Source organism: Podarcis gaigeae (genome assembly GCF_964106915.1).
Source record: "Podarcis gaigeae genome assembly, chromosome: 1".
In the NCBI taxonomy this organism is placed as follows: domain Eukaryota; kingdom Metazoa; phylum Chordata; class Lepidosauria; order Squamata; family Lacertidae; genus Podarcis; species Podarcis gaigeae.
The window spans coordinates 72,143,304-72,170,465 of record NC_139678.1 but is presented as its reverse complement, the minus strand read 5'-3'; the positions used below and the strand labels follow the sequence as shown (position 1 = coordinate 72,170,465).

The following is a 27,162-nucleotide window of genomic DNA, read 5'->3' as shown; positions in this document are numbered from 1 at the left end:
AAATGTTATGCTGAATCAGACCATTTAATTCAGCATTCTTCCTTGGAGGTAAAACTAATGAATCAGTTGTCTATTAAATGTAACAAAATCCCTGGCACAGGAGCTATTGCCATTTAATTCAATGTCATGTTCACTTCTGTTAAAACACTATGTGATATCTTCATAAATTAAATCCCTTACTCTAGTCACAATTCGGTTATGCTAGGTAAAGCTCAGTCTTTAAATTGGAGGCATGTGTTATGCTTTCTTCAACAAAGTTTCTCAGAAACCTTGATGCTGTGGAAAGTTTAAAATGACAACCATATTATCAAAACTAAATATATTGCAAGTCACATTAGCACATTGGAAATTTATTTTCATTTTTATCACATTTGCAGCGCAATGAGAATCGTGTTTACATGGAAATAAAATCAGTGAGGCTTAATATATAAATGGTTGGTTTATACCTCGGAAAGTAGGAAGAGATATGTGAGGTTAAAACATCTGGTATATTACTGCATTGTAAGCCACAGTCTTTTTCTTTGAGGAAAAAATGACAAGCCAAATAGGCAACTGGAAGTAAACACAGATAAAATTCTCCTCCCATCCACACAGGAGGGGAATGTGCATGTTCAAGGTTCACTGCAGTACACTCACATTGTGCTAAGTTATGGTTTAGCATTACATTCCAACATGGCTAGTTTGCTATGTCTAGGATAAACTGTGGTTAGTTTCAACTATGGTTTGTACAAACAAGTATACTTCAAACTGATTTAGAATCTTGACTTGTTAAGATAAGCTATAGTTGAAAATAATTGCAGTTCGCAGCTGAGACAGAATGATGCACTGTGGTTAACTGAAAACAGAAGCAAATACTTCTAATCTTCTCTTGGCCACACTGTAGGAACAGGGGAGGAGAGGCAAGCTTGTGCATATAACGCTAAATTTGTTTTAGTGTTCCATCCAAACCAGGTTAGGTTTTTTTGTCTGTCATCATCATCATTTACCCACATTTCACTCCAAGGTCCTGGGGCAGGCTACAACATTAAAACACAATATTAAAAAGGGTTTAAAACAATTTACAACAATCACAGAACGTTGAAGAAGAAGAAGAGTTTGGATTTGATATCCCGCTTTATCACTACCTGAAGGAGTCTCAAAGCGGCTAACAATCTCCTTTCCCTTCCTTCCCCACAACAAACACTCTGTGAGGTGAGTGGGGCTGAGAGACTTCAGAGAAGTGCGACTGGCCCAAGGTCACCCAGCAGCTGCATGTGGAGGAGCAGGGACGCGAACCCGGTTCACCTGATTACGAGTCTATTGCTCTTAACCACTACACCACACTGGCTCTCCAGTGTACTTCATGGGAGTTGGTTGTAAAAAAAAAAAGCCACTTTCTGTGGGTTAGAGCCAAAGATCTCTAGGTATTAGCAGAAGACACTCGATGGCTCCCCCAGAGTGGTTTGTAGTGTGGTGGAGGGGCTGTAGCCTTAATCCAAGCCAAGGTAATTTTTTTGGTACCAGCTGGTTTAATTGATGCTACCAAGCAACGTGACAAATGGCAGACCAGGACCAACATACTTGTGTTATTTTATTTTACTGTTGGCTATTGAATGGAGGACTAATCATATGCTGCCTTTCAGAGTGTATTTTGGCACTGATAAATGGGACATTTCCTCTTGTGGCATGTCATATGGTACATGTGCTTTAAATCACAAGCGAATGTGTGATTTAAGCAGTTGGCACAAAAATGGCACAGGTGGCAGGAGCTATGGCATTAAAGCAACTCTTATTTTGAAGTTGTTCATATAAGACATTGTATGAGTTACTTTTTTACATTTTCCCCTGGAGATTATCTTTAAAATTTTGGATTTTGACTTGACTAATAGCAGCTGCATAAATATTTGTTCAGGTCTTTTAATAACATGAATAAAATGTTCCACAGACTTTTGAAGTAAACCTACTCACATCTTATTTCAGGACTTAATTCCACAAGAATGCCATCAAATTCTGTATAATGGAAATTAGAGGTAGAAGCCATAAAACTGATTATTTTAAGACTAAATAATTAGAACTAAGAATTCCTTTAGTAGGAGTTCCAGATCATAATCCATTTCACTTGCTTTTATTTGGAAAGTGGAATCAGAGAACAGAAAATATCCTGTTTATGTCTGTTGCAATATCATCATATTAAATTTGAGACTGTATGCCTCAGTCTAAACAGATGTAGGCTGCAATCCTGTACCCACTTACTTGGGAGTAAACCCCATGGAACCTCTTTCTGAGTGAGTGCATATAGGATTATGCTGTTGGTGGTGGGGTTGGGGTGAAGATGTGTTATAATTATGTCATAATGGTGTGTTTAAATCTGGTTTTTCCATCTTCTGTCTATATGTGTTATGCAATATATACTGTTGATTATATTGTGTGTGTGCATGTGTGTCTGTGTTTAAATAAACAGAAAATGAATCCATCATCAGATAATGAGAGTACCAGGTTGAACTGGAAATTTTTCAGAGACACAGTTGTTGCGTAGTAAGGTGGAGAATTTTTCAAAAAAAAAAATTTAGTTTCTATACTGGTTTTTGGTAGAAGGCCCCCACAACAATCAAAAGCATATTAATACAACAGAAGATACAGTACAGCATATAATAATCTACCAGAACAACAAAATCTCAAGATAGAGACAAGGCTAAAATAGAATTTTCCCAAGCTAAAGAATTAGAGTGTTCTTAACAACCCTACATTCCATACATTTAAGTGTTAGAAGCCTGAACAGACAATGAGCCACACTAAAAAAAAAATTACATCTGACTAAAGGAATTAAGCAGTACTCTCACTTCTACCCATTTTAACTATTCAGGGGTTTAGGGCAAACAAGCAGTCCATGTAAAATGTCCACATGAAAACAAAAACCAATGGGGAGCATGCCCAGTATCTATAGCTGCCACAATTTAACGCACATGCATTTATTTATTTATTTATTTTATTTTATTTTATTTGCTAAGCAGAAGCTTTCTATGATCTTGAGACTTGAGGCATTTATAGCACAAAGTGATAGCCATAACCTGGAACTGCAGTGTTTGAAGCTACTTGAAACATTGCTCTTAGTCAGAGGTGAGCAACCCACGGTCTAGACCCGTGCACTACTTCCCTTGGTGCACTTCACCCGCCCCCAGAAGCCTGAAGGAAAAAAGATAGAGGAAGAATGAGTAAATGGTGACCAAATGATGTGAGGAAAGGACAAGTGTTTGTGTGAATAAACGGGTGTGTGGTAAGAGAGAATGAAATGTTCAGTGAACAGCACGGCTAGACAAGGTGTCTGACCCTTTATGTGCTTTGATCCCATTTGCAACCATCAGTAAGTGGCCCTGACCATTTCCCCATCCCCCAGGAATGTGGAACTCAACCCTGGGAAGGTTGCCCACCCCTACCTACTCTTAGCAGTGGTAGACTGCTTTCTATAAAACAAATATATTTGGAATCAAATACACTTAGTTTTGCCAGCTCTGTCCCACCTTTAGCCACTGCAGGTGAGACTAGAGCTATGCTTTCACTGGCTTCTTTCTTCAAAACTTTCTTAGGGGTTACAGATATAGACCATCTTAAAATATATGCAAAAATTTAAAATATATACAAAGAAGCAGCCATTCAAGATATATAGTAACAGAATATTTCTTTGGAATGTCTTCACGCCAAACCGTGCCATTTACCACTGTAAGAGATACTATTGAAATTCAGCCACCCTTGCAGCAACCCTTACCTCCGGGTTAATATCAGACAGGTAGAATCTGATATTTTCATTGTGGCATGATGTTAAACTACCCAAAACAGGGATAACACACATTTATGTAGCTGGTTGTACAGTGGACAGTAGAAAATAATATGTTCTACAGTGTCTAGCACATTCAAGTAACATCTGCAATGTCTATCATTTCTAGGGATGTTTAAATATCTGCCCTTAACAAAAGCTGAGGGGAAAACGTTCCGTTGGGCTACCATAAATGCCATGTGTTGGGCTGGAATTACTAGCTTTGAGATATAAGTGTTATTGGTTGCATTTAAACCATAGAACTTTGGGGAGCAGATTTTATTTACAGCTGATTAAATGTTTTGTTTTTCAATATCCCTTAATCAAATTTGAATATTGCAATAAATATATTGCTTACTAGAATTATACATTAATTCCAAGTCAATACCAATAGATCTAATTTTGCTGTGCATGAGTTGGAGCCACCTGGATTTATAGGAGTCCTTAAGTAAATCAGAAAGCAGACTTGAAGGTTGGGAACAAAAATGACAATGCAGCCAGTATTTTCTAGTGCTGGTCCGTGCCCAGTATTCCATCATGTGTGTATATATATGTGTATATATGTGTATATGTAATTCTGCACATATTGTCTCATACTTGGTTGAATTTGGGAGCCCAAGGAATACGTCTCAAGAAAGGCTTATGGGAGTCATGTCTATCACTGCTTTACTTCTTTATTCTTAAATTTCAGACAGACAATGGGACCAGTAACCTGCCAACAGGAAATAAATTTCTCAAAAATGGTGATGGCCAAGATCAAGAACAAGCAGCATTTTGTGATGCCATTGCAAAGTAAGCAGTAGTGTGGTGCAAACATCTTTAAGGAAGTAAATCACAGCACTAGTTTCATTTATAGTCTTGACACTTGAGTATTTTGTTTCATGTGTCATGTGTTATATGCATGCTTTTTTACTGGTTTGGAGGAGAAATGCATTTTTTAAAATAGATTAAAGCAGCAAAACATTAAGATTGATTTCTGAATTTCTACTGCATATTCACATGGCTGTAGGATGTTTTACTATTCCTGATCTATTACAATACTATGTAACGGAGCATTGGGGGAAAGAGGGGAACCTGAGATTTGTGCACTAGGAAATGTTGAATTCTGTGATTACATAATTTATTACATGGTGGGTAGATTTGCATAAACTTGTTCACTTTTAAAATCTGATTCAGATATCTTTTGTATAGATGGTTTGAGATTTGTAGGATAGTGGAACATTAGGTTCCATGAGTACAAGGCCAATGACTGGTCTCATAGGGTGGAGGGGAAACAAGTAAAACAGTTTTAAAGCAAATGAATTAATTGTGTGAATCTAACTCTGTTTACTAAGAAATAAGTAACATTGTGAACTCCATGTAAGTGTAATTTATCTTCATCAGAGCATGGAACTTACATACATATTGCTTACAGGTTGAGGACCAGGTTTCCCCATGACAATCTTGATACAAACTCAGGCTTTGTGCTGAGCCCAGTAATGTTGCAAAGAAACATCAGTGGAGAGAACTCAAGCATCAAGATTTCAATAGATATTGAAGGTTTCCAACAGCCAGTGATATTTACATGTGATGGTATGGGTGTTTTCATTTTTTTATAAATGATGTTTCCATAGATCAAAAGATTACATCAAGATGAAAATTCCAAGAATTATTTGCATCCTAAATTATTAGCACACACGAGAATAGTCATTATTCTACAGTTTAGGTTTCAGTTGGTTGTAAATATCAGTAGATAAGATTCCTCTTACCAAATGCATCTGGTGTAATTATTAGGGAACTGTTAAATGGGCTGGGTTTGGGGTTTTGTTTTTGTTTTTACTAGAACTAGTTTTAAGTGTTTCACATCTATTAATTGGGCAGCCTGGTCAAATTTGCATGTCATGTCAGCCTTTTAAATAAGTCTGGGAATAAGCCATCTCCCGTGTGATAAAGTTGGCTATCTTGGGTTCTAAAGTAACATTTTATTATTTAGATTATCACCGCCACTTTCTTAAATCAAGGAGTTTATATTAAAGTATAGTGAACAAATCTTTTTCCTTGTAGTTGAAAACTTGCAGACATGTCATTGATCTTTTTATGGAGAACCCTCATAGAACTCACTGCATATTCTGGTATGGTCACCAGGTCACTCTGATAGTGACCACTCCCCTAATAAGTTACCTTGTATTGGATTTTATGTCTTTAAAGGACTTCTGCACTTAAATCAGCTGGAAATACAAATTATATTTCATATAAATATCTATTAACTCATTTAAATTGGAAAAACCTCAAGAGTTAGTGCAGAATAAAATAGTACTTTCTTAACTATTGTCTTCTATGTTGTTTTTTGTGTCTTTAAATAGCAAGTTCTCCAGTTGAGCTTATAATAATGCAAGCACTTTGCTGGGTGCATGATGACTTGAATGATGTTGACATTGACAGTTATATCTTGAAGGTTTGTGGACAAGAAGAAGTTTTGCAGAAGTAAGCAGATACTTTCCCTCTCAATATTTAAGTGGGCTTAGGGTGCTTTCAGAAAGAGAATATTGCAAATATTGCAAATGTTTGTTAACTTACTGGATTTTCTGCAAAAAGAGTAAATCTGGATTAAATTCAGGCTCTCATTTTGATGATGATGTCATGTAGACACTGGGGGGTGGGGTGGACTTATGTATAGCCAAGAAGATGATTTTCGCTGATCCCTCTTCTACTCTGCACCTAAAGTTTGTTTGGGAGAGATGGTCCTCCACCTCTCAAACAGTTTTTTTTGGGGTGGTTTTGAAGCCTGGTGTATCTCCCAGACTCATCACACAACCATGGGTAGTATTAACCTCTGTATGAATATAATGTTAAGCCATAGCTGTCAACGTTTCCCTTTTTTTAAGAGAAATTCCCTTATTCCGAATAGGATTCCTCGCAAGAAAAGGGGAAAGTTGAGAGCTATGTGCTAAGCCATAGCTAACAAAGAAAAGGAGAAGAAGCAAGGGCAGTAGTGAGAGGGAGAAGAGGAAGGGAGCACATGTTGCCTGCAAAGGCATGTTACGTCTGCATTGACCACAGTGTTGCTTTCTAGATTCCAGTCACTATTCCTTTCCAGGAAAATCTTTTAGAAAACATTTTGCAAATTTGAAATGGTAGGCAAACACATGCATTTATTTTACAGTAAGCACGGTGTAGGAAGCCATGAATACATTCAGAACTGCCGAAAGTGGGACACGGATATTAAACTGCAGCTCTTGACCCGTAATGTTATATGCAGAGATTTGGCACGAACAGTAAGTACAAAGTGAACACACATTCTCAAAACAACCTGACTTTATTGATTTCATGTGTATTATTGAGGTTGTGCACATTTCTTGCTCTCTTCTTGTAGCTTGGAACTGAAGAAAAATATAACTTGTTTTCATTATAAGTGAGGATTAAAAAAACATTGCAGCCTCTTAGCTGTTCAGGAGCAGGGAAAAATACATACTTGTTGCTAGTGATTTCATTTTATATATTCTGTAATATTTTGTCAGCACTTCCTTAAAATGTTAAAAGAACTTGATAAAGCACTATAATTCCCCCTCCCCTTTCATCTACACTGCATCAAGTATCTAATTTTCTTTTATAAGGCAAGCCAGTCCAGATACATAGAATGTTGATCTTGGTTTATTGCTGTTTTTAATTTTTTTAAAATGTCTTAAATGCCCATTTTAAACTGTTTTTACTTTACATTATATTGTTTTATGCTCTCTTTGTAAACCACTTTAAAGTTGTTTGTTTTCGTTTTTGTTTAGAAATAAGCGGTATTTAAAGTTTATGAAATAAAGGAATGAACAAAACAATTTTTAGCTTATTTCTTGAGTTAGGAAGGTTCTTTCCCCTTGTTACAGTTAATAAAAATTAGTCCTACTGAAATATGCTGTAACATATCAATAGATATTAACAGTGCTTTTTTAAAAAAAAAAAACAAGTTTAGGCGTTCTCTCATTTTGACTCAAAAAAATCACCACTTTATAGTTCAAATTGGGGAAACTAAATAAAGTAAATGGACAAAAGTACAACGATTCACAAAATGTTTTGGGGTATGCATACCCCTGCATACCCCCTCAGAAAAAAACACACTGGATATTAATCCAGTTAAACAGCAGACATTTCCTCCGTCGGGATACTTCTTTTGCAGATGATGGGTTCCAAATTTATCCAACATGTTAAAAATCAGAGCACAATTCTTACTCTAGAATAGAGCTATTTTTTGTCACCCCGTTGTTAACCAAATGGTATTGTTGAATGTGTCATAGTATACTGTTAGTGTAGGTCTTAGGAAAGTTTCTGTAAAATGATCTTCAGGTGTTACTTAACATTAAAACATCTTAGCCATATATATATATATAACAGCAAGTAGTCTTTGTTGGAGAAGTAAGATGCCCAGTGCTAGATGTTTTACACATCTTTTGGAACTGTCACAAAATCACAAAATTTTGAACTAACATTAAAGAAATTGAAATTATCACAGGGCATACCATGCCAAGGGAACCATTGAAGCTTCTTTTTGGTTGCCTATGGGCAACAGGAAGATGATCCTTTATTAAGTGCAGCCCATATCACTGTTTTTATAACTGAAGCAAAATCTGGCCTCCAAGTTTGGAGGACTAGCTGATTAGTTTGAGATATAGCTTGCATGGTTAAATTGACCGATATGATTCAGTTCAAAAAGGGTAGTCACAACTATGATTGTTTTGTTGAAAAATGGACTCTTTATCATCTGTGACAAGGCACAAATAAACTTAAATCCATATGCTTTTTTGGATTCTCTAAGATCTTTATTTACTGCGTTAAACATAACCAACTTTTCCTCTCCTTTTTTGCTGTTTTGTTCTGTTAGTACATTGTTTAAAAAAAACAAAGAAAATAAAGCAACCTTAGAACAGCAGTCATCACAATGAATAGAGCTGAAAGCAAAAAATGCAGGAAATTCCTATGCACAAATAAACATTTTGTACATATTATGGAGCTCTTTAGAACCTGGCCTGGGGCTTTTTAAAGTATTTGTAGAGGTGAAATAGGTTCATTGGAGAGCTTAAGAGCTAACAGTGCAATCCTTTTCATGTCTGCCCCAAAGCAAGCCCCACTGAGTTCAATTAAACTTACGTATTCCTAGGTCAGTTTTGGCTTACCGCCTAAAACATTAGTTAACCTGAAATGGATTTTACAGTTAAAAAAAAAGTGAGTTGGCTTTCAAAATTCCTGTTTGGTTCACTGATTCATGGTGAATAGTTAATAGAATTTGGAGGGTGAAAAATATTAGTACAAGTTTATAGACTTTGTGACAAACCCTTAACTAGAATATTTGAAGGTAGATATTTGTGCACTTTATTCTTTAAAGGAAGAGTGGGGGAAAGCCAAAATTCTCATTTTCTAAACTCCAGACAAATTGCTGTCTATGTTTATATTACTTTTTACGGTTCCTTTAGAAGAAACATGTGGTTATAGCCTTCAAATAACTTGTATATCTCTCATTTTTAGGAACATGATGACAGTACACCTGTTGATTTGACAAAGCATCTTTATCATGTAGAAAAGCTTTTCAGAGAAAGCATTCAAAGGTAACCACTGTCATAACATCCTTTGTAATGAAATGAATTACCTCCAAGTTGTCAGTATATTTCTTTTACAAATGCATATAGTAATATAATCATTGTTCGTTTCAGTCAGTCTCTTGAAGAGCTGTTGGAAGCTTATCATAATCAAGTCGATAAACTACTTAAGAATGAGGTAAGCATTATCTCTTGCACTAAACTTACTTCTATGGCAATAAAAAAATTCCTTCCAGTAGCACCTTAGAGACCAACTAAGTTTGTTATTGGTATGAGCTTTCGTGTGCATTCACACTTCTTCAGATACACTGAAACAGGTGTCACCAGACCCTTATATATAGTGAGAGGGTGGGGAGGGGTATTACACAGAAGGGTGGTGGGAATGGGTGATTTGCTGATACGTGTGGTAAACCTGTTGATGACTGTTAACGACTGCAATTGGTCTTACAGGAAAAAGCAAGGGGTGAGATGGCTAAAAATATTTTTTAGCGGATGGCTCTGTGGTCTAAACCACAGAGCCTAGGGCTTGCCAATCAGAAGGTCGGCGGTTCGAATTCCCGCAACGGGGTGAGCTCCTGTTGCTCGATCCCAGCTCCTGCCAACCTAGCAGTTCGAAAGCACATCAAAGTTCTAGTAGATAACTAGGTATCGTTCCGGCAGGAAGTAAACGGCGTTTCCGTATGCTGCTCTGGTTTTCCAGAAGCGGCTTACTCATGCTGGCCACATGACCCAGAAGCTGAACGCCAGCTCCCTCGGCCAGTAAAGTTAGATGAGCACTGCAACCCCAGAGTCATCCACGACTGGACCTAATGGTCAGGGGTCCCTTAACCTTTAATAGTAGTAGAACTGGACTATTGCAGCTTTCTCCGAATCTGCTAAGTCTCACCACCCTGGTCCATACTTCCCCATGTCCACATTCCTCCACATTAAAAACAAATAATGGTGCTTGTGTATTTTTCAGAGTACAAATGAGAATCCATATAGATTTTTATAAGGAGCTATACATCCATTGCTGGACAGGGATAGCTTGGCTGCTGTGAGTCTTGTGTTCGTACCCACACAATTGGACTCCTAATTCAGGCCTCTGTCATGTGCTTTTCTCATCAGAACCAGACTAAAGCTGTAGATCATATCATTAAATCTGTTCGAAAAATTTGCTATACATTGGATGGGGTAGAGACTCCCGCAATTACAACATCTGTAAAGAAGCTAAGAAGAGCAGTTAACCTTCCAAGGAGTGCGAGTCCTGAGGTAATTGGCTTGCCATGTTTTGTGCTGTGTATGTGCTTTGTGAGATATAAGGAAATTTAGTCCCATCCCCCGCATTACCTGCAGACAAATAGGGCAAATTTGGGAAGGACAGGTTTTTGTTTCGTTAGCCAAGAAGCATGGCGTGAGGTAAATGGAAAATGTTTCTTCTTATTCTTTTGAGGAGGGGGAGGAAAACTATTTGTTTTGGAGCATGGTGAATTTAATTTTGTCCTTCTGCAATTACAGCCTTTGAAGGGACTTGGGGCAGTGATAGTGATGACGTTCCTCCTCCCACATCTAATTCTGTACTTTTACAGTGGAGGGTGAGAGGGCAGAGAGAACTGTGGCATTTACAGTAGGTGACAAGAAACCCATATTTTGCCTCTACAGAAGTAAAGAAAGAAAGAACTATTATGAAGTTTTCATAGGATAGTTTTAACAATCGGTTGGATACCTGAATAACTTTCATTTATAGTATAGCATAACCAAGGGTTTTCACATATGTGAGGATTGTGTTTTCCATATGTTATTGCACAGGTTTCTTTAACATCTTCTGATGAGACTAGCAAGAATGCAGTTGGTAAGTACAAAACTTACATCTAATTTTGTCTTTAATGTTTGTTTTAATGGTTACCTTCCTAAAGCAAAATGTTTTACTTTAGGTGCCTTGCAACTTGAAAACCCTCTGCAAACGAGCATAGATCAGCTGACCTCAGCAGTATATGCTCTTCTTCAACTCCACTTGAACTCGTGCAGCAGTCCCTTAAACACTCCAAAGATTCAGAAAAGCACTAAAGAAGCATGGACTGCCACAGAGCACCTCCAGTTCACAATATTTGCAGCTCACGGAATCCTTAGTAGCTGGGTTTCTGTGTGAGTAACTAAACCAAAATGCACCTTTTACCCCAGTGTGCACGCATCACAATGTTTTGATTCATCATAATGTTTGTCTCCCTTTTACAGTTATGAAAAATACTATTTGGTTTGTTCTCTTACCCACAATGGAAGAGATCTTTTCAAACCTGTGCAGTCCAAGAAGGTTGGCACTTATAAGAATTTCTTCTATTTGATTAAATGGGATGAATTGTAAGTGGTGATTTTTTTATTTATCTGACTCATAAAAATATTATGGTTTCTCTGAGCAGTAGCTATCACATCCCCTGAGATTGTTAATTAATGTTACTGATTCCATCAGACCACAAGTTAACGTCTTTCATTTTCTATGCTCTGTCAGTGCATGAAATTCTGAATAGTTTACCAGGTCCTTTAGCATAATTTGCATAGAACCTCCCAACTTTTCAAGATAGAAATAACTAAAAATAAAATTGGTGTTGTTCTACTGTTCAGTTATTAATGCATTCAGCTGGTGAAGAAAACAAGGAAGGAAGGTTGCAAGCCCAGGTCCCATCCCCAGTATTGCCTTGGGGATCAAGCTGCTTCCCACACAATGGAAATTCCTATACAAAACTGGGAATTTCCTCATGTGGGAAACTATGAGGAATCCTGTGTGAAGCTGATGGCAAATGAGACATGTGCATACAACCAAGTAGGCATGTGCTTTTTCCCAGATGGCAAACAATTTCTTACACAAAAGTGATGGATGTTGGAAATAGCCATCACCATATTAAAAGCATGGCTTTACAAAAGTCAGTTGATTATTCCTGTTCCATTTCTCATCATGCTTCTAATGACTCCGTTTCTTTGTCACTAATGTTTATAAATATTGCATGAAATATTTTGTCTGTGTAAGAGGGGTTTCTGTTGAAGTATGGTGAGGGTTAGTGAGATTGCAATAGTGCAATTGTCAACATTTAGTTGGCAATAGAGAATAAAGCACTGTTTTAGCAATGGGGAAACTATGTATTGATCTTCTTGAACATATGATATATTTTTAAAGCATAGTAGTCAGTAATTCCTAATGATTCTATTTCCTTATTTTACAGAATAATTTTTCCTATACAGATCTCTCAGTTGCCATTAGAATCCATCTTATGCCTTACCCTCTTTGGAATATTAAATCAAAATGGTGGTAGTTCACCAGATTCCAATAAACAGAGAAAAGGCCCTGAAATGTTGGGTCAAGTTTCCTTACCTCTTTTTGATTTTAGGCGGTGAGTATTCAAAATGTTTTCTGTGGCAAATAGTTTAATTTTGTTAGAGGGAGGTTACCAATTTTAATCCAAAGAAAATAGAGTTGAACCAAAGAAAATGGAAAGAGAAATGCATTACTGTGGTACCTTGGGTTAAGTACTTAATTCGTTCTGGAGGTCCGTACTTAACCTGAAACTGTTCTTAACCTGAAGCACCACTTTAGCTAATGGGGCCTCCTGCTGCTGCTGTACCGCCGGAGCACAATTTCTGTTCTCATCCTGAAGCAAAGTTTTTAACCTGAAGCACTATTTCTGGGTTAGTGGAGTCTGTAACCTGAAGTGTATGTAACCTGAAGCGTATGTAACCCAAGGTACCACTGTATATAGGTGGGATGGGCTCTAGATAACGGCCACCTCCTATTTTGAATAATATATTTTAAATAAGTTTATTCTTTCGAGGGGTGGAGTGATAGGCTGGCTCCATGTAAAGGATTGTGATACTTTTGAATACTGAGTGGTATTGACTGCAGTCCTGCATATGGACTTATTAAATCCCTAATTCATAAGATTTCAGCTATTAAGATTTTTATCACCCTAGAAATTCCACTACTTGTACGAAATTCTCTAGGTTCCCAGTACATTGTCCAGCCAAATGTAGTTGGAAAGCAGTTCCCATCATCCTTGACCATTGGCCATGGTGGCTAAGGTTAATAGGTGTTGGGGCCCTCCAGATGTTGTTGGTACTACATGTTAGCAACCCCAGAGTGAACTTAAGGAATACTGCAGGTACAGCCTTTTTTCAAGTGGGCACTAGAACACAGTCAAGTGGGTTGTCATCCTCCACTTGCTAGAAGGCAGGAAAAAACATTACCACTTCAAAATAACCTGTAGATTACTCCTGTCTTGGAGTGGCAGTTTGTTTTTCTAGCCTTGCTTAAAGCAGACTTGATTTTGCTGGTACTCTTCTGGCCCAGTCTATTCTGGCTCATTGTGTGTGCGATCTGTGACATTCTGAGTGTAGTGAGTGATTCTCTGTTGTTGTCCCCCACCCCACCCCACCCCACTCCATCCCCTGAGGCCTTTTCCTCAGCATTTGTGTCTTTCATTCTGAGCCATTTCCCCCTCAGTGTCTGTCTTTCTTTGTTTTTCCATTAATTATACAGTTGATTCTTCTCTCCCTTCCAATTAATTCTTTCCTTTGTCACCAAATTGTGCAGTTGACTATCTGTTGCCTTAACCCCAAGTTGGGGGCTTCCTTACTTATTAATTGTATTTTTCTCACCTGGGTTCAGCCTTCAATTCCTTCCTTTAATTATCCCTCCTGAATTAAATCAGTTTTACTCTTGAATGCGTGCATGAGGCGGCAGCATTGTCACTGTGAGCATCCTGTGGTCTTCCCAAGGGTAGCTGTCCTGAGGGATGGGTGACATCCTCAACAATTCCACTTTAAGATGTAGATTGCCTTCACAAAACATCTCTCAACTTCTTTAAGGTTGCTGTGTTTGTGGCAAATGCATCTGTGGACACAGCCCATTTGTTTCTCATGCTATGGCAGCAGAAATAGTATCAAGACACATTGTGTGAGGAAACTAGACTGATCTTAGCAACAGATTCTTTTGATGGCAGGGAGCTTGTGGGAGATGGCAATTCATTAGGTGACATTCTCAGGGAGATGGATAAAAAGAAGGCAGTGCCATAAGAGGGAGGATAAGTCTCTGTTTTGGTGCTTTCATCCTTGTCAGACTTTTCATGCCTCCTGTTTTGCTTGCAGAGGTCATGAATTTTGATCTAATAGGCTACTAAAGATTTCAATCCAGAGGTTCACAGTGCTCAAGACTTCTGAAAATTATCTTTATAAGCATATGGAAAATTATCTTTGTAAGTTTGCTGATGCTGAAGTATATGAATCAGGTCTGAGATGATTCTATGAACAAAACTTGTTTTTTCTTCCTAGTAATAACTGCTTAAGTTGGCTCTTTATTTGATTTAACAAGCAAATTCTGTCATCACATTCCAACTGCTATCATTTTGTAACTGATAGTTCTTTCTCTGCACAGAGCACTAAATTCTTCTTGGTTTTGTGTCCGTAGAATGTTGACTTGTGGAACAAAACTTTTACACCTTTGGACACCTCCCACAAACCTTGTCCCTGGAGCAGTCCATAAAAAAGGAAATTTAATGGAAAGAATAGTATTGCAGGTAATGCTAGTTCCCTCTTAATTGCTTTTAAAAGCTTTTATACCCTATGCAGAATTACTTGAGTAGTAATAAATGATCCCTTCACAATCTCATCTTCTTTAATCCACAATGAAAATTTGAGTGCTGTATCTCGTCATTACTTGGACTCTTTTTGCAAAACCGTGAGGATATATCTGCCCTTTTTCTCCTTTAGCCTTTTTGTATATGGCTGTGCAGTCCATGCACATACAAAAGAGTAAAATAACTGCAGAGTGATGAAGAAATATGAAAACTTCTGTAACATAGCTTGCCTGTGAGGGTTTAGACTTAAAGGTTTCTGTCTGAGGGATTTGCACATTACAAGTTCTTATACACACAACCCTTTTTTGTGTGCAAGGGTGGGTGTTTAATGCAGTTTAACAGACCATTTTATCATCCTGATAAGCATGCTGGGAAATGGTGCACGGATCACATTCTCAGTATCCTGTAACTGCAAAAATATACATAGATCCTTGTACTTGAGTATGGACTTTTGCATCCAAAAATGTGATGCATGATGTCTGGCCTATACAAACAATGTAATGAGATGGTGTAGTAGAGGCAGACTGTAGTACTTCAAACTGTTGGCAGCCATAATACTTTTGAATGTGCACCTATGTAAAAACAAAAAACAACAGAAAGTTAGAACCTCTCTTCCTAGTACTTTAGTTACTTGTAATAGCTTCTAGGGAACATTTTAAAATGGGCTTCTCCACTTGTAGCTTCATTTGGTCGATTTTGCATTCTAAGGTCCACTTTGCACATCACAGTAAAGCTATTTTTAATTGTCTGGGCATATAACACCAATCCTGGCCTGACTGCACTGGCTGCCAATTAGTTTCTAGGCCTAATTCAAAGTGCTGGTTTTGGCCTACAGAGCCTTAATGCAGCTCAAGACCAAAATACCTCAAGGATTGCCTCTTCCCATATAAACTGATCCAGACCCTGCTGTCATCATCTGAGGCCTTTTTTCATGGTCTCCCTCCTTGGGAGGTTTGGAGGGTGGCAATATGAGAACAGGATTATTCAGTGGTGGCTCTCACTTGTGGAATGCTCTCCCCAGGGTTGGCCTGCCTGGTGCCATCACTACATAGATTTAGGCACTAGGCATTTCTTTTTACCAGGACTTTGGCTCTTAATTATCTGTGGTGTCCTTGAATGGGTGGGGCATTTTAATCCAGTGTTTTAAAAATAGTTTGTCCTTGAGATTTCCCCAGCCCCCTGTTGCCTATTTTAATGTATATATTTGTTTATATATTGTAAATCACATTTTGCAATGACAAACGTCATATGGAAACTTTATTATTATATACTATACGTATTATTTGTGAGAACACTTCACACTAAATGTTCTTTTTGATATTTATGGTCTGTGGCTTTGACGTTTTGTTATTTTATTGTGAGGGGAAAGAGGACAAAAAGTGGGTGCTGGAAATGAGGTCGTAGTTGGGATGTAGAAGTAGTTCTCTGAGTTGCCATGTCATAGTTTGCGTCAATAATTTTACTTTTTAAATTTTTCAGATTGATTTCCCTTCCTTATCATTTGATATTGTATACAAAATTCCTCAAGCTGCAAACAGTACCACATGTCATTCCATAGAAACATTGGAAAAAGATTCAAGAGAGCGTCTTCTTTCCATTCTTTCCAAGGAGGGTACACTTGGGTATGTTGCATTGTGTTAAGCGTGGTTAGTCATCATGGTGCCCTCCAAATGTTTTGGACTTCATGTCTCATCAGCTTCAGTTAGGATGGCCAATGTTCAGAGATTATGGGAGTTTTAATCCACAATATCTGGAGGACTTCACTTTGGTTATCCTTAATATTAAGAGTAGTGGTTTGCCTTTCTACATAGTTATCCTACAGTCACCTTTTAATTTAATATACATGTTCAAAATGTTGCACTTTATTAGGTGTTGAGTTTCTCTGTCTTCTACTTTACAAGTCCTGACAAAATTATCTTCATGTAGACATAGATGCAGAACAATACTGTATTTCCACACATTTAAATCTCACGTCTAAATCTTTCCTCTTTTGTGTGCAAGACAACTTGAAACCTGACATTCTTTACAGAAAATACTCATCAGAATACCATATAGCATGCTGCCCATCTGTATATTGCCATATATGGCAATCATACCTGCATTTATTTTTGTTTTTTTATACAGCTTGTATTTTGACTGGATTTTTGGTGATCTGGGGAAATCTTGTCTTTTTATCGTCCTGTTTGCAGGAAATAAGTGGCAAAAAGCTGGGAGATAGATTTACCTTTTTATGTCAATATGTGTAGATTGTGTTGATCCTGATTAGACACATCACAATCAGTATATGGAACAACCATTTTAATTTCATTTGTGGCAGACTGTGGAAAGCAATGCTGCGTCAGCTCTAAAGTCTCCTAGCATGAATGCAGCTCAAAAGCCTTACTTTACCATTCTGACTGTAGCAGCCTTTTTCCTGCTTGGGCCTTTTGCAACAGTAGAGTATAATACAGTGGTACCTCTGGTTGCAAACGGGATCCATTCCAGAGGCCCGTTCGCAACATGAAAAGAGCGCAACCCACAGTGGTGTGTCTGCGCACGGGCGGGTCGCGATTTGCTGCTTCTGCGCATGTGCTTGACATCATTTTGCACGTCTGCGCATGCGTGAGCGGCAAAACCCGGAAGTAACCCTTTCCGGTATTTCTGGGTTACCGCGGGACGTAATCTGAAAGAACATAACATGAAGCGGACATAACCAGAGGTACCACTGTATTGTGTTCTGCAGTTCCTAAGCTTTGCGGCTGTTTTCTTCCCAAGGGGCATGCATTAATGACCACTGTGATAACCATAAATATAATGTCATGAACTAATAAAAACATTTTGCCTTTCTTTCTTTCTTTCTTTCTTTCTTTCTTTCTTTCTTTCTTTCTTTCTTTCTGTAGATTGTCTAGAAAGGATAAAGCATTTTTGTGGGAGAAGAGACATTATTGCCATACAGAGGCAAGCAGCCTTCCAAAGATATTGGCCAGTGCACCAAACTGGGATATGACAAATCTGTCTGAAATATATTTGCTGCTTCAGCGGTGGCCTCCCTTACCTCCTCTGACTGCATTAGAATTGCTGGACTCCAAGTAAGTAACAAGTTCTGAACTATGTTGTGCTATTCTCTTCTTCAAGTGAGAAGTGCAAGTCACATTCATAATTCATTAACTTACTGTTTGCTGCTGTTTGCAGCCACACAATTGTGTCCTTGGAGATTGCAGATAATTAAATGTGCATCTTGCAAGGCTTAGGGTTATAAATTGCTATTTTTTTTAGTAGGCTTGTAGCTTGATTACAGTGGTGCTGTGCCAGTACATAAGTGGGATGGAACATGGTAGTCACCTCACCAGAACATTACAGTGTTAATGTTGACATTGGAAGAATGTTGCATAGTTTTGCAGGCGGATTCACAATTAGGAATATCCCTTATTGGTACAATCAAGTGTCTTTCCTGTTGTGTTATATTGCATGTACTGATAGTCACAGAATGACAGTGCATTCTGAGAAACATTTCAACAGTCCCCATAAGGAGGCGAGGCTGCAAATTCTCAAGACAATTTTCTTTGTTCCCCTGCAGATTATAGCACATTTTATATAGACCAAGAACTGATTTAGATTCTTCATTAATAAAAATAATTATTTGTTCCAAAAACCACCGGGGAAGTATGCTCTTGTCAAAGTTAAACGAAACACTGTTTGTTACAGATGTTATGCTTTGTAGCTTTGCAGATCAGGAAGTAAGAACAAGAGCTGTGCAGTGGATTGAGGCAATTAGTGATGATGAACTTGCTGACTTTCTTCCCCAGTTTGTGCAGGTGAGATGAATGACACATTTAAATATCTTGAAAGCGAGGGGGCAGGGAGCTTGGCATTTACTAATTGCATACAAAAAATATGGATCATTTTGACGTTTTGAAAGTGTAGCATTTAGATACAGTGTTATTTAGTCCAATAAATTCAAACTATGGTTTGTAATTTGCAGTTGCTTTTAAAAGACAAACGACCTCCCTCCTTTTTTCCTAACCATTTCCATGCATTCCTGGTTGCTTTTGCTACCTCTTTAATATAGACACCCTCCTTCCTTCTTGGCAAGGGCCAGGGAGAAGGGAATACTGAAGGATTAATGCCAGGCAAGGCTGGAGAATATTTCCAAGGCTGCAATGGAACTCAGTTCTTTGGTTCCTATCTAAAATGATGAGAGTGAGCCTGCCCAAATGCTAAGATCATTTGAGACCATTTTCAGTGCCTCCTCCCCACAGCTTCTGAAATTAGGCAGGCAGTGACTGAAGAGAAGCCTTTTCCATCTGTGACACCCGACATGTGAAATGTCCAGGGAAGCTTTCCTGGTGCCAGATGAAAACTTTTTAATTTGCTTAGGCCCATCATATAATTAAAAGTGGTTAATTGTTGCTGATCACAGATTTTATTGCGTATGCTAGTTGTTGATTGCCCATTTGCTTATAAGCCAGTATAAATTTTGATTTATACTTAAAATTCATGTTTTGTAAGTAGTTCTATTTTTCATTGTTATGGGAGGTGTCAAACAAAAGGGCAGATATTCTAAATCAGTACATATTTTCTGAATGAATAGTAATCTGTGCTGAATAGCTTAACATACCCAGGAATATGGTTATGGGAATAGTTTCCCCCTTAAAATATCTGTAAAACTACATGTGTCTGGGTGTAGTAAGCCACCTACAGTTGTGTTCACTGAGTATTACAACTATATTTTATACTGGTTCACTGTAGCCCCTCAAATAGACAGCTGCTTTAATAACTATGTTGGTTAAAATTTGATCTCTCTTATATATTTAGGCACTAAAATTTGAGACCTATCTGGACAACGCTCTAGTCAGATTCCTTTTGGCCCGAGCATTAGGAAATATTCGAATAGCACACTATTTATATTGGTAAGAAGATCTACATTCTTTTTGTTATCAGATTTTTGTTATCAGATTTTATATTCCCAGACTTTAGTTAGTCTGAGAATATAAAGTATATTATTATTATTATAGATCACAGTTCCTTACAGCGTAGAAAAATATCTGCTGCCACCACTGGAAATATTTTTAATTACGTGTTCTGAAAAACCAGGAGTGTACTTACTTTATGATGCCCTGGGCTGCTGCTTTCTTTTCCAGCAGGCTAACTTATATTGTAAAGTACCACATTTTACGTCAGCCTTTTTCATACTAGTGCAGTTAGTTAATCATTCTGTATCCTAAGCAAGATGATGCTTCGTAATGAAAACCCACATACAAATGGTAACAAAACGATAACACCAATTTAATGTCAAATGTAATGTTTCACTGCAAATGTAGTGGAAGTAGCATGGCCCTAACCCTGAGATGAAAAGTAGTTTATCTATAACACTTTCTCTAAAGTTCCTTGATAGGAGTCTTCTGTGGAAGCTGAAAACCCTTTTCTGCAGTACTAGAGAGAGCATCTTAACTCTTAATTCACATTTCCTTGCCCAATCCATGGCATGTTTACTCTGGTGTAATTCCCACTGCCTACACTGGGGCTTACTCCCTGGTATTTAGGATTGTAGCCTCTCTCCCTTCACACCTTTTCTTGCATTGCTTGTGTTGTATGTGTCAACTAATACTGTGTTCTGTGGCACTTTATAATCTAGTTATTGCAGCAGGAAATTTAGTAGCCTACGGAGGGTGTGCGTGTGTGCAGTTTGTGAAGAAAACTAATCTAATATTATGTAATATTTCAGGTTACTGAAGGATGCCTTGCATGATATCAAACATGGTGTAAGGTATGAGCATATCCTTGGTGCCTTCCTTTCAGTCTGTGGCAAAGGATTGAGAGAAGAGCTGGAAAAGCAGACAAAATTAGTACAGATTCTGGGAACCGTGGCAGAAAAAGTAAAACAAGCAAGTGGATCTTCCAGACAGGTTTGTTACATTAGGAATATATATTTGTATGTGTATTGCCAATTAAAATCACTTCTCATTCCTGGTAAATTTTAACCTTGTACTGTTCATTAACAGATTGTCTTACAAAGCGGAATGGAGCGTGTTCAGTCCATTTTCTTAAAAAACAAGTGCCGTTTGCCTCTCAGTCCCAGCCTTGTAGCTAAAGAACTGAATGTCAAGGTATGGTGTGTGTCTGGATTTCTAATCCAGTATAATATGTATGTACTCACATCTAGTAATACATGCAAGAATAACCAGCAGGAAAGAGCAAAACTGTTTGGCGGGTATAGGGCAAATGACTTGAAACTGTAAATGATTAAAACCATTGTTGGATGAGACGAAAGGTCAATCAGTCCAGTTTCTAATATTAGCCAGACAAGTCCCTCTGGGAAGTTCACAGGATGGCATGAAGTCAAGCACTCCTCCCTTTATCTCCCTAGGCTATGGCACTTGGAATCATGTTGCCTCTGTATATGGAAGTTCCAGTAATAACCAGAAGACAGAACCTAAAATTCTCTGTATGGGAATTTTCGGCACAGATTTTGAAAGTGCTAAAGAAAATAAGACCACCATAATTAGAAATACACATACAGTTTTTGCATAATCTCATCTTGACTTCAGTGCTTTGTGAAATTTGAAGACAAATACAGTCATACCTTAGAAGTCAAACCAAATCCATTCTGGAAGTCTTTTTGACTTCCAAAACGTTCGGGAACCAAGGCGTAGCTTGGCTTCCAAGGCAGGAAGTTCCTGCAGCCAACCAGAAGCTGCAATGGATTTTCAGGTTCCAAAGAACGTTTGCAAACCAGAACAATAACTTCCAGGTTTGTGACGTGGCGGAACCAAAACATTTGTCTTGCAAGGCATTCAACTTCCAAGGTACGACTGTACCGAGGTACCATTGTACTAAGCTGTAAAAAAAAAAATTGCGTAGGTGCACAGCTGTAGGAAGAAACAGGAAGTTGTTGAAGCCATATTCCTTTGCAAGGCCCCCCCCCATGCATTCATGAGCGCGGGATAAATCTTTTTTTAAAAAAATACATTTCCAATAAGATACAAAATAAGTAACAATAAAAGGAGGGAGAATGAACAATATAGATAAATACGTATAGTAAATGCAAGCAGATTTTTTATTTTAAAAAGCTTTATAATACTGTTGGAACATACTTTGCTATTTTTATAATGAGGCACTAGGGTTAGATGATAAAATGCAAATCTCTGTAAATCTGTCATCCTCACTTCAGCAATATGGCCATGAAAAATAACAAAAACATATTGCTTTTAAGTTGGGCTTCTGTATCCTTTGTGGTTCGCTTATTTGCTAGTTTAGCAAAATTAATTATAATATTTTCTTGTAAGGATAGTTGGAGCTCTTTGGTTGCCTTTGTATTGCTAGTTAGTCTACCGTTGCACTAATTAATGTAAATTGTATTTTGCAGGCATGTTCCTACTTTAGTTCTAATGCAGTACCTCTTAAACTTGCTCTGGTGAATGCAGATCCCTTGGGAGAAGAAATTAATGTCATGTTTAAGGTACATTTTTTCAGTATGTTTTTGACAGACATATTTTTGTGGTAACAAATTTGATAAATCTTTTAAAACTAGTTAGCTTTATGATACATACCTATGGCATGTATAGCTATTGCAGTAAATTAATTGGGTGGGGGGCACCAATACAGCTACTTGCCAAGGGACCCTAGATATGCCTCTGAAGGAGCTATAGATTGCAACAAAGAATGCTGTTCTCAGAGTTTCTGAGGTTTTTCCAGGCCTTTCCCATTCATCTTCAAATAAGAAGTACTGAATTTTCTAGCCAAACATCCATTTCTGATCTTGTGCAGCAACGTAGTTAACTGTGCACACCCCAGCTTATGACACATGTCCTGTTGAAAGTCATTCTCTCTATTTGCATCCTTACTTTTGTTCTAGGTTCAGGGAAGCCCTGTTCAGGGAAGTTTTTAATATGTGACATTTTAGTGTATCTTTCATCTTTGTTGGAAGCCGCCCAGAGTGGCTGGGGAAACCCAGCCAGATGGGCGGGGTACAAATAAATTATTATTATTATTATTATTATTATTATTATTATTATTATTACTACTACTAGGTTGGAGAGGATCTGCGTCAAGACATGTTAGCGCTGCAAATGATAAAAATTATGGACAAGATCTGGTTACAGGAAGGACTGGACCTGCGGATGGTTATCTTCAAGTGCCTTTCAACTGGCAAAGATAGAGGTGCAAAGCGTTCGTAGTTCCCAGAGCATAATGCCTTCCATGCCATCTAGAGTTTGGTCTGCTTTTCGTGTCTGTTCCCAGTGGAAACACAGCTTTAGCATGATTGCTCTAAAGCCTCTGCCTCAAAAGTATGTCTGCATTTGCAGAGCAAGCTAGAGGAGCACCTTGCAAGTGTAGTAGTAGCATCTTTGGGGGATGACATAGACAGAGCTATCTGATATAAAGCACCCTCCTGCAGTTTCAGCTGTGTCTGAAATCAGTTGGATAAAGTGTTAACATGGATGTAAAGGAAATTCTATCCCATATGAAGAAATCTCAAATATATGATTGGAGAGGAGAGCTAAAAATTGTAAGGATTCTGCTGCTAGCAACTTCTAAGTCTAAAACTGTTAACGTCTTTTTGGTTATCTAAAAAGTATTGATTTGATTTAAAGATCAATTTGAATGAGCACGGGTACAAATATTTCATGTCATGCAACATTATTTGTCAGCAAGCACTTTGGATTCACAGAAGTATTTCTTTAAAATGTTTGAAGTTAAGACTTAATTTAATCCATTATAGAAATAGAGTAAAAATCCTGTATGCCTGACAATAAATATTTTTTTGCTTATTGGATTTAAGGTTTGGTGGAGCTTGTTCCAGCTTCAGATACACTTAGGAAAATTCAAGTAGAGTATGGAGTGACAGGGTCCTTTAAAGATAAGCCCCTTGCAGAATGGCTAAGAAAATACAACCCTACAGAAGAAGAATATGAAAAGGTAACTTTAATATGAAACTGATGCCGGGGAAACACATGGAGCCAGGCCACCTCTCCTCCTCCCTGCCCCTTGACTTTTCCTTTGCACACCAAGGATTACTGTCTGAGTTCTGCTTCCCTCTTTCCTTAAAAGAGCCCTACTGTGTCAGTTTATCTAGTTCAGCAACCTGCTTCTTGCAGTGGGTAGTCAGATGGCTTTATGTTTTTCATAAACTTTACATTGTTTTAAAGTATATTTTATGTAACCCATTCTGAAGACCATTCAGTGAGCGGGAGGCTATAAGTAAATATGGCTTCAGAACATGAACTGATTATGATATGTAAACTGGCCTGTGATGTTTGGATGAAGACACACACACACACACACACGTTATGAGATACAGAGAGTAATCGTTGCTATTGAGAAAAGGGCATAGCTCAGTGGGAGGGCACATATATTGCATATATAAAGTCCAGCTTCACCCTCTGACATCAGAAGCAGAGATAATGACGTCGATATTTAGATCCTAGAAAATAGCTTCTGTCTGAACTAGGTGGACAAGGATGTTACTTAAGGCAAGCTTTATTTTCTTGGGGGGGGGGGAATGGTTAGCAGGCTTAGCTTAATTTTTAAAAATAAGATGCTAAATATTTATTTATTTGTTTATTTTAAAAGGAGACTATTCTATTGTGCCTTGGGGTGGTCACTTTGGTGTTGCTAATGCAGCAGTTGGACTTCACCCCCAGAGGCACATTCCATTCTCTCTCGAGACAGATGGATGCCAACCAACTAATCAGCCAGATTCTGTTGTGATGTTTAGAAACTCCTGTTGAAGTACATCACAGGTTTTTTAAAGCAAATATTACATATTAGAAAGAAAAGGAAGATCTACAGTAACTTTATTACTATATTACTTTGATACTTTTTATTCTAATTTTAGTGCAGTTTTTTCGTTACACTTCCTAATTGCGCATGTTTCCTATTAATTTGTAGAAGCCATTTTACTGTGTGCCTTAATATGTTTTTAACTCTTCAGGTTTTCTCTCCCCTAACTCTTCTTAACACCGCTAAAACCTACTTGCAACACCTGGCACAAGATGGTGCTTACTCTTTTCCAACTGATCATATTACCCTATTAACTTCTCCAAAATTAAGCAAAACTTAATACAATCCTTAAAAGTCCCTAATTATGTTCTATTTGAGTGATTGGCAGTTCTGCTACCACACTTGACTTATGTATGATAAACCACAGTATTCTCCAAGTAGTAAATTAGTAGTAAATTAGATTGAATCTAACTTAACATTTATTTTTCCTTATACTAGGCTTCTGAAAACTTCATATATTCTTGTGCTGGGTGTTGCGTGGCCACCTATGTCCTAGGTATCTGTGACCGTCACAATGACAACATCATGCTTCGAAGTACAGGACATACATTCCATATTGATTTTGGAAAGTTTTTGGGCCATGCACAGATGTTTGGGAGCTTTAAGAGGTATGATTTCAAAGTAAAATTTGAGGCTTCACTATACAGCTAACTTTACAGCTATAGTAATGAATGGTCTTGAAAAGATTGATAGCTTTCTGTGGCAGTATGCTCTGTTAGCTGTAACTTTTCTTACAAAATAATGTTAAATATGACAGTGTATGATTGCCATACAGACTCTGCATCTGATAAATAGAGCTACATTGATCTTATTTCGACCTATGAAAATATACAAAGAAGGGAAGGGGGCTGTGGGCCACTGATAAACTCTGAACCATTTGCTTACAGCAGTTGCTTCCTTCTCCATTTTGCACAATTTGCAGAGTTCCTGTGAAATTCCCTCACGTTAGAAGTTTAGAAAATGAAATTTCAGTACTTAAAAATCTGTATTTAATTTATCTCTTCTTTCTAAAGGGATCGGGCTCCTTTTGTGCTGACATCAGATATGGCCTACGTTATCAACGGTGGTGAAAAACCTACCATCCGTTTCCAGTTGTTCGTAGATCTCTGCTGCCAGGCTTATAACTTGATAAGGAAACGAGCCAACCTTTTTCTTAACCTCCTATCACTGGTAATAGTTTTTGTATTGTAGGAGGTTTCACCAAATAAGGCAAGAGACTTCCTCTCCTCCTGCAACCTCTGTTCCAGACTGTCCCTCAATCTTCAGAGCATATTTTGGAAAAGGGGGTGCAGGATGCTGAAGCAGAGAGGAGAGGATGGGGAAGTTCTGTTTCTGGGAGGGGAAGTCAGTTGTGCAAGTGGGCTTGTAACCCTTGGATGTTTTCAAGTGAATGGTTCTTGTGCTTAAAGACAACTACGTAGTGTTAAGTGCAGGAAACTGCAGATTAAATTTATGTCATAATGACTGCAGTAATAAAATCTGGAAATGCTATTTTAAAATATAGTACTGGTTTGGTTTGGTTTGGTTTGGTTTGGTTTGGTTTGGTTTGGTTTGGTTGTACCAGTGAATATTTGATCTTCTCCATTTTTAAAACATATCTGTTCACTCTATAGATGCTCTCTTCTGGATTACCAGAACTTACTGGAGTTCAAGACTTGAAATATGTCCAGGATGCTCTTCAACCCCAAACTACAGATGCTGAAGCTACAATTTTCTTTACAAGGTACCACTTTTTTCCCTTTTTACAAAAATCTTATTTATGCATGTTCATCAGTTTTAATAAAGTAGGTGTGATCAATTCTGTGATCTATGAAAATAGTTTTCCTTTCTACTCCAATTAAGCAAATGTACTGTACACCTCAAAGGAAATGAACATGATCTGATTCCCCCTCCCCCCCTTTTTTGTTTTTTAGGTTGATTGAATCAAGTTTGGGAAGTGTTGCCACAAAGTTCAATTTTTTCATTCACAACCTTGCTCAGCTGCGTTTTTCAGGCCTGCCTTCCAATGATGAGCCCATCCTCTCTTTTTCTCCCAAAACATACTCGCTTAAACAAGATGGTCGAATCAAAGAAGTGTCTGTCTTTACATACCATAAGCGATACAACCCAGATAAATATTATGTAAGTATGTGGATGCATTCCGTGTCTTAAGATTTCCAGGTTTTGCCATTTTTCATTTTATTATTGGTGCAACTTGCTGAGTCCTGAAGCTGTTGCTTCTCCACAAATATTGCCTATTTATTATCTTGGAACTTGACATCAGGTTTATCAAGACATTTAACTGTGGGGTGAAAGAAGTAGTTTGTTACTTTATTAAGAAGGGCTCCAGCAGAGAGGCATAGACTCTGAAATCCCGAATGTGTGTGTGTTCTTTTGCCTTGCATGCTTCTGTAGATCAGGAAGCCATGGCCAGTTCCTGTCTGCCATCATTCAGTGTTTATATAACAGCTTA

At 37.9% G+C, this 27,162-nt stretch overlaps 1 protein-coding gene across 2 annotated transcripts in view; it reads left to right on the top strand.

Annotated features, from left to right (window-relative positions):
* Positions 1 to 27,162, top strand: part of PIK3C2A (phosphatidylinositol-4-phosphate 3-kinase catalytic subunit type 2 alpha) — a 46,102-nt gene that overhangs the window by 9,100 nt on the left and 9,840 nt on the right. For both annotated transcript variants that reach the window (XM_083700958.1, XM_083700957.1), the window contains exons 3-27: positions 4,482 to 4,582; positions 5,205 to 5,362; positions 6,133 to 6,253; positions 6,933 to 7,044; positions 9,278 to 9,357; positions 9,463 to 9,526; positions 10,456 to 10,599; positions 11,137 to 11,179; positions 11,262 to 11,472; positions 11,563 to 11,685; positions 12,543 to 12,710; positions 14,780 to 14,888; positions 16,428 to 16,570; positions 17,828 to 18,016; positions 18,649 to 18,742; positions 19,743 to 19,837; positions 20,653 to 20,833; positions 20,930 to 21,034; positions 22,294 to 22,386; positions 22,958 to 23,087; positions 23,710 to 23,846; positions 25,149 to 25,318; positions 25,724 to 25,880; positions 26,324 to 26,433; positions 26,624 to 26,831. In XM_083700958.1, the coding sequence (XP_083557084.1) occupies positions 4,482 to 4,582; positions 5,205 to 5,362; positions 6,133 to 6,253; positions 6,933 to 7,044; positions 9,278 to 9,357; positions 9,463 to 9,526; positions 10,456 to 10,599; positions 11,137 to 11,179; positions 11,262 to 11,472; positions 11,563 to 11,685; positions 12,543 to 12,710; positions 14,780 to 14,888; positions 16,428 to 16,570; positions 17,828 to 18,016; positions 18,649 to 18,742; positions 19,743 to 19,837; positions 20,653 to 20,833; positions 20,930 to 21,034; positions 22,294 to 22,386; positions 22,958 to 23,087; positions 23,710 to 23,846; positions 25,149 to 25,318; positions 25,724 to 25,880; positions 26,324 to 26,433; positions 26,624 to 26,831 (3,246 nt within the window). The remainder of the gene's footprint in view (positions 1 to 4,481; positions 4,583 to 5,204; positions 5,363 to 6,132; positions 6,254 to 6,932; positions 7,045 to 9,277; positions 9,358 to 9,462; positions 9,527 to 10,455; positions 10,600 to 11,136; positions 11,180 to 11,261; positions 11,473 to 11,562; positions 11,686 to 12,542; positions 12,711 to 14,779; positions 14,889 to 16,427; positions 16,571 to 17,827; positions 18,017 to 18,648; positions 18,743 to 19,742; positions 19,838 to 20,652; positions 20,834 to 20,929; positions 21,035 to 22,293; positions 22,387 to 22,957; positions 23,088 to 23,709; positions 23,847 to 25,148; positions 25,319 to 25,723; positions 25,881 to 26,323; positions 26,434 to 26,623; positions 26,832 to 27,162) is intronic.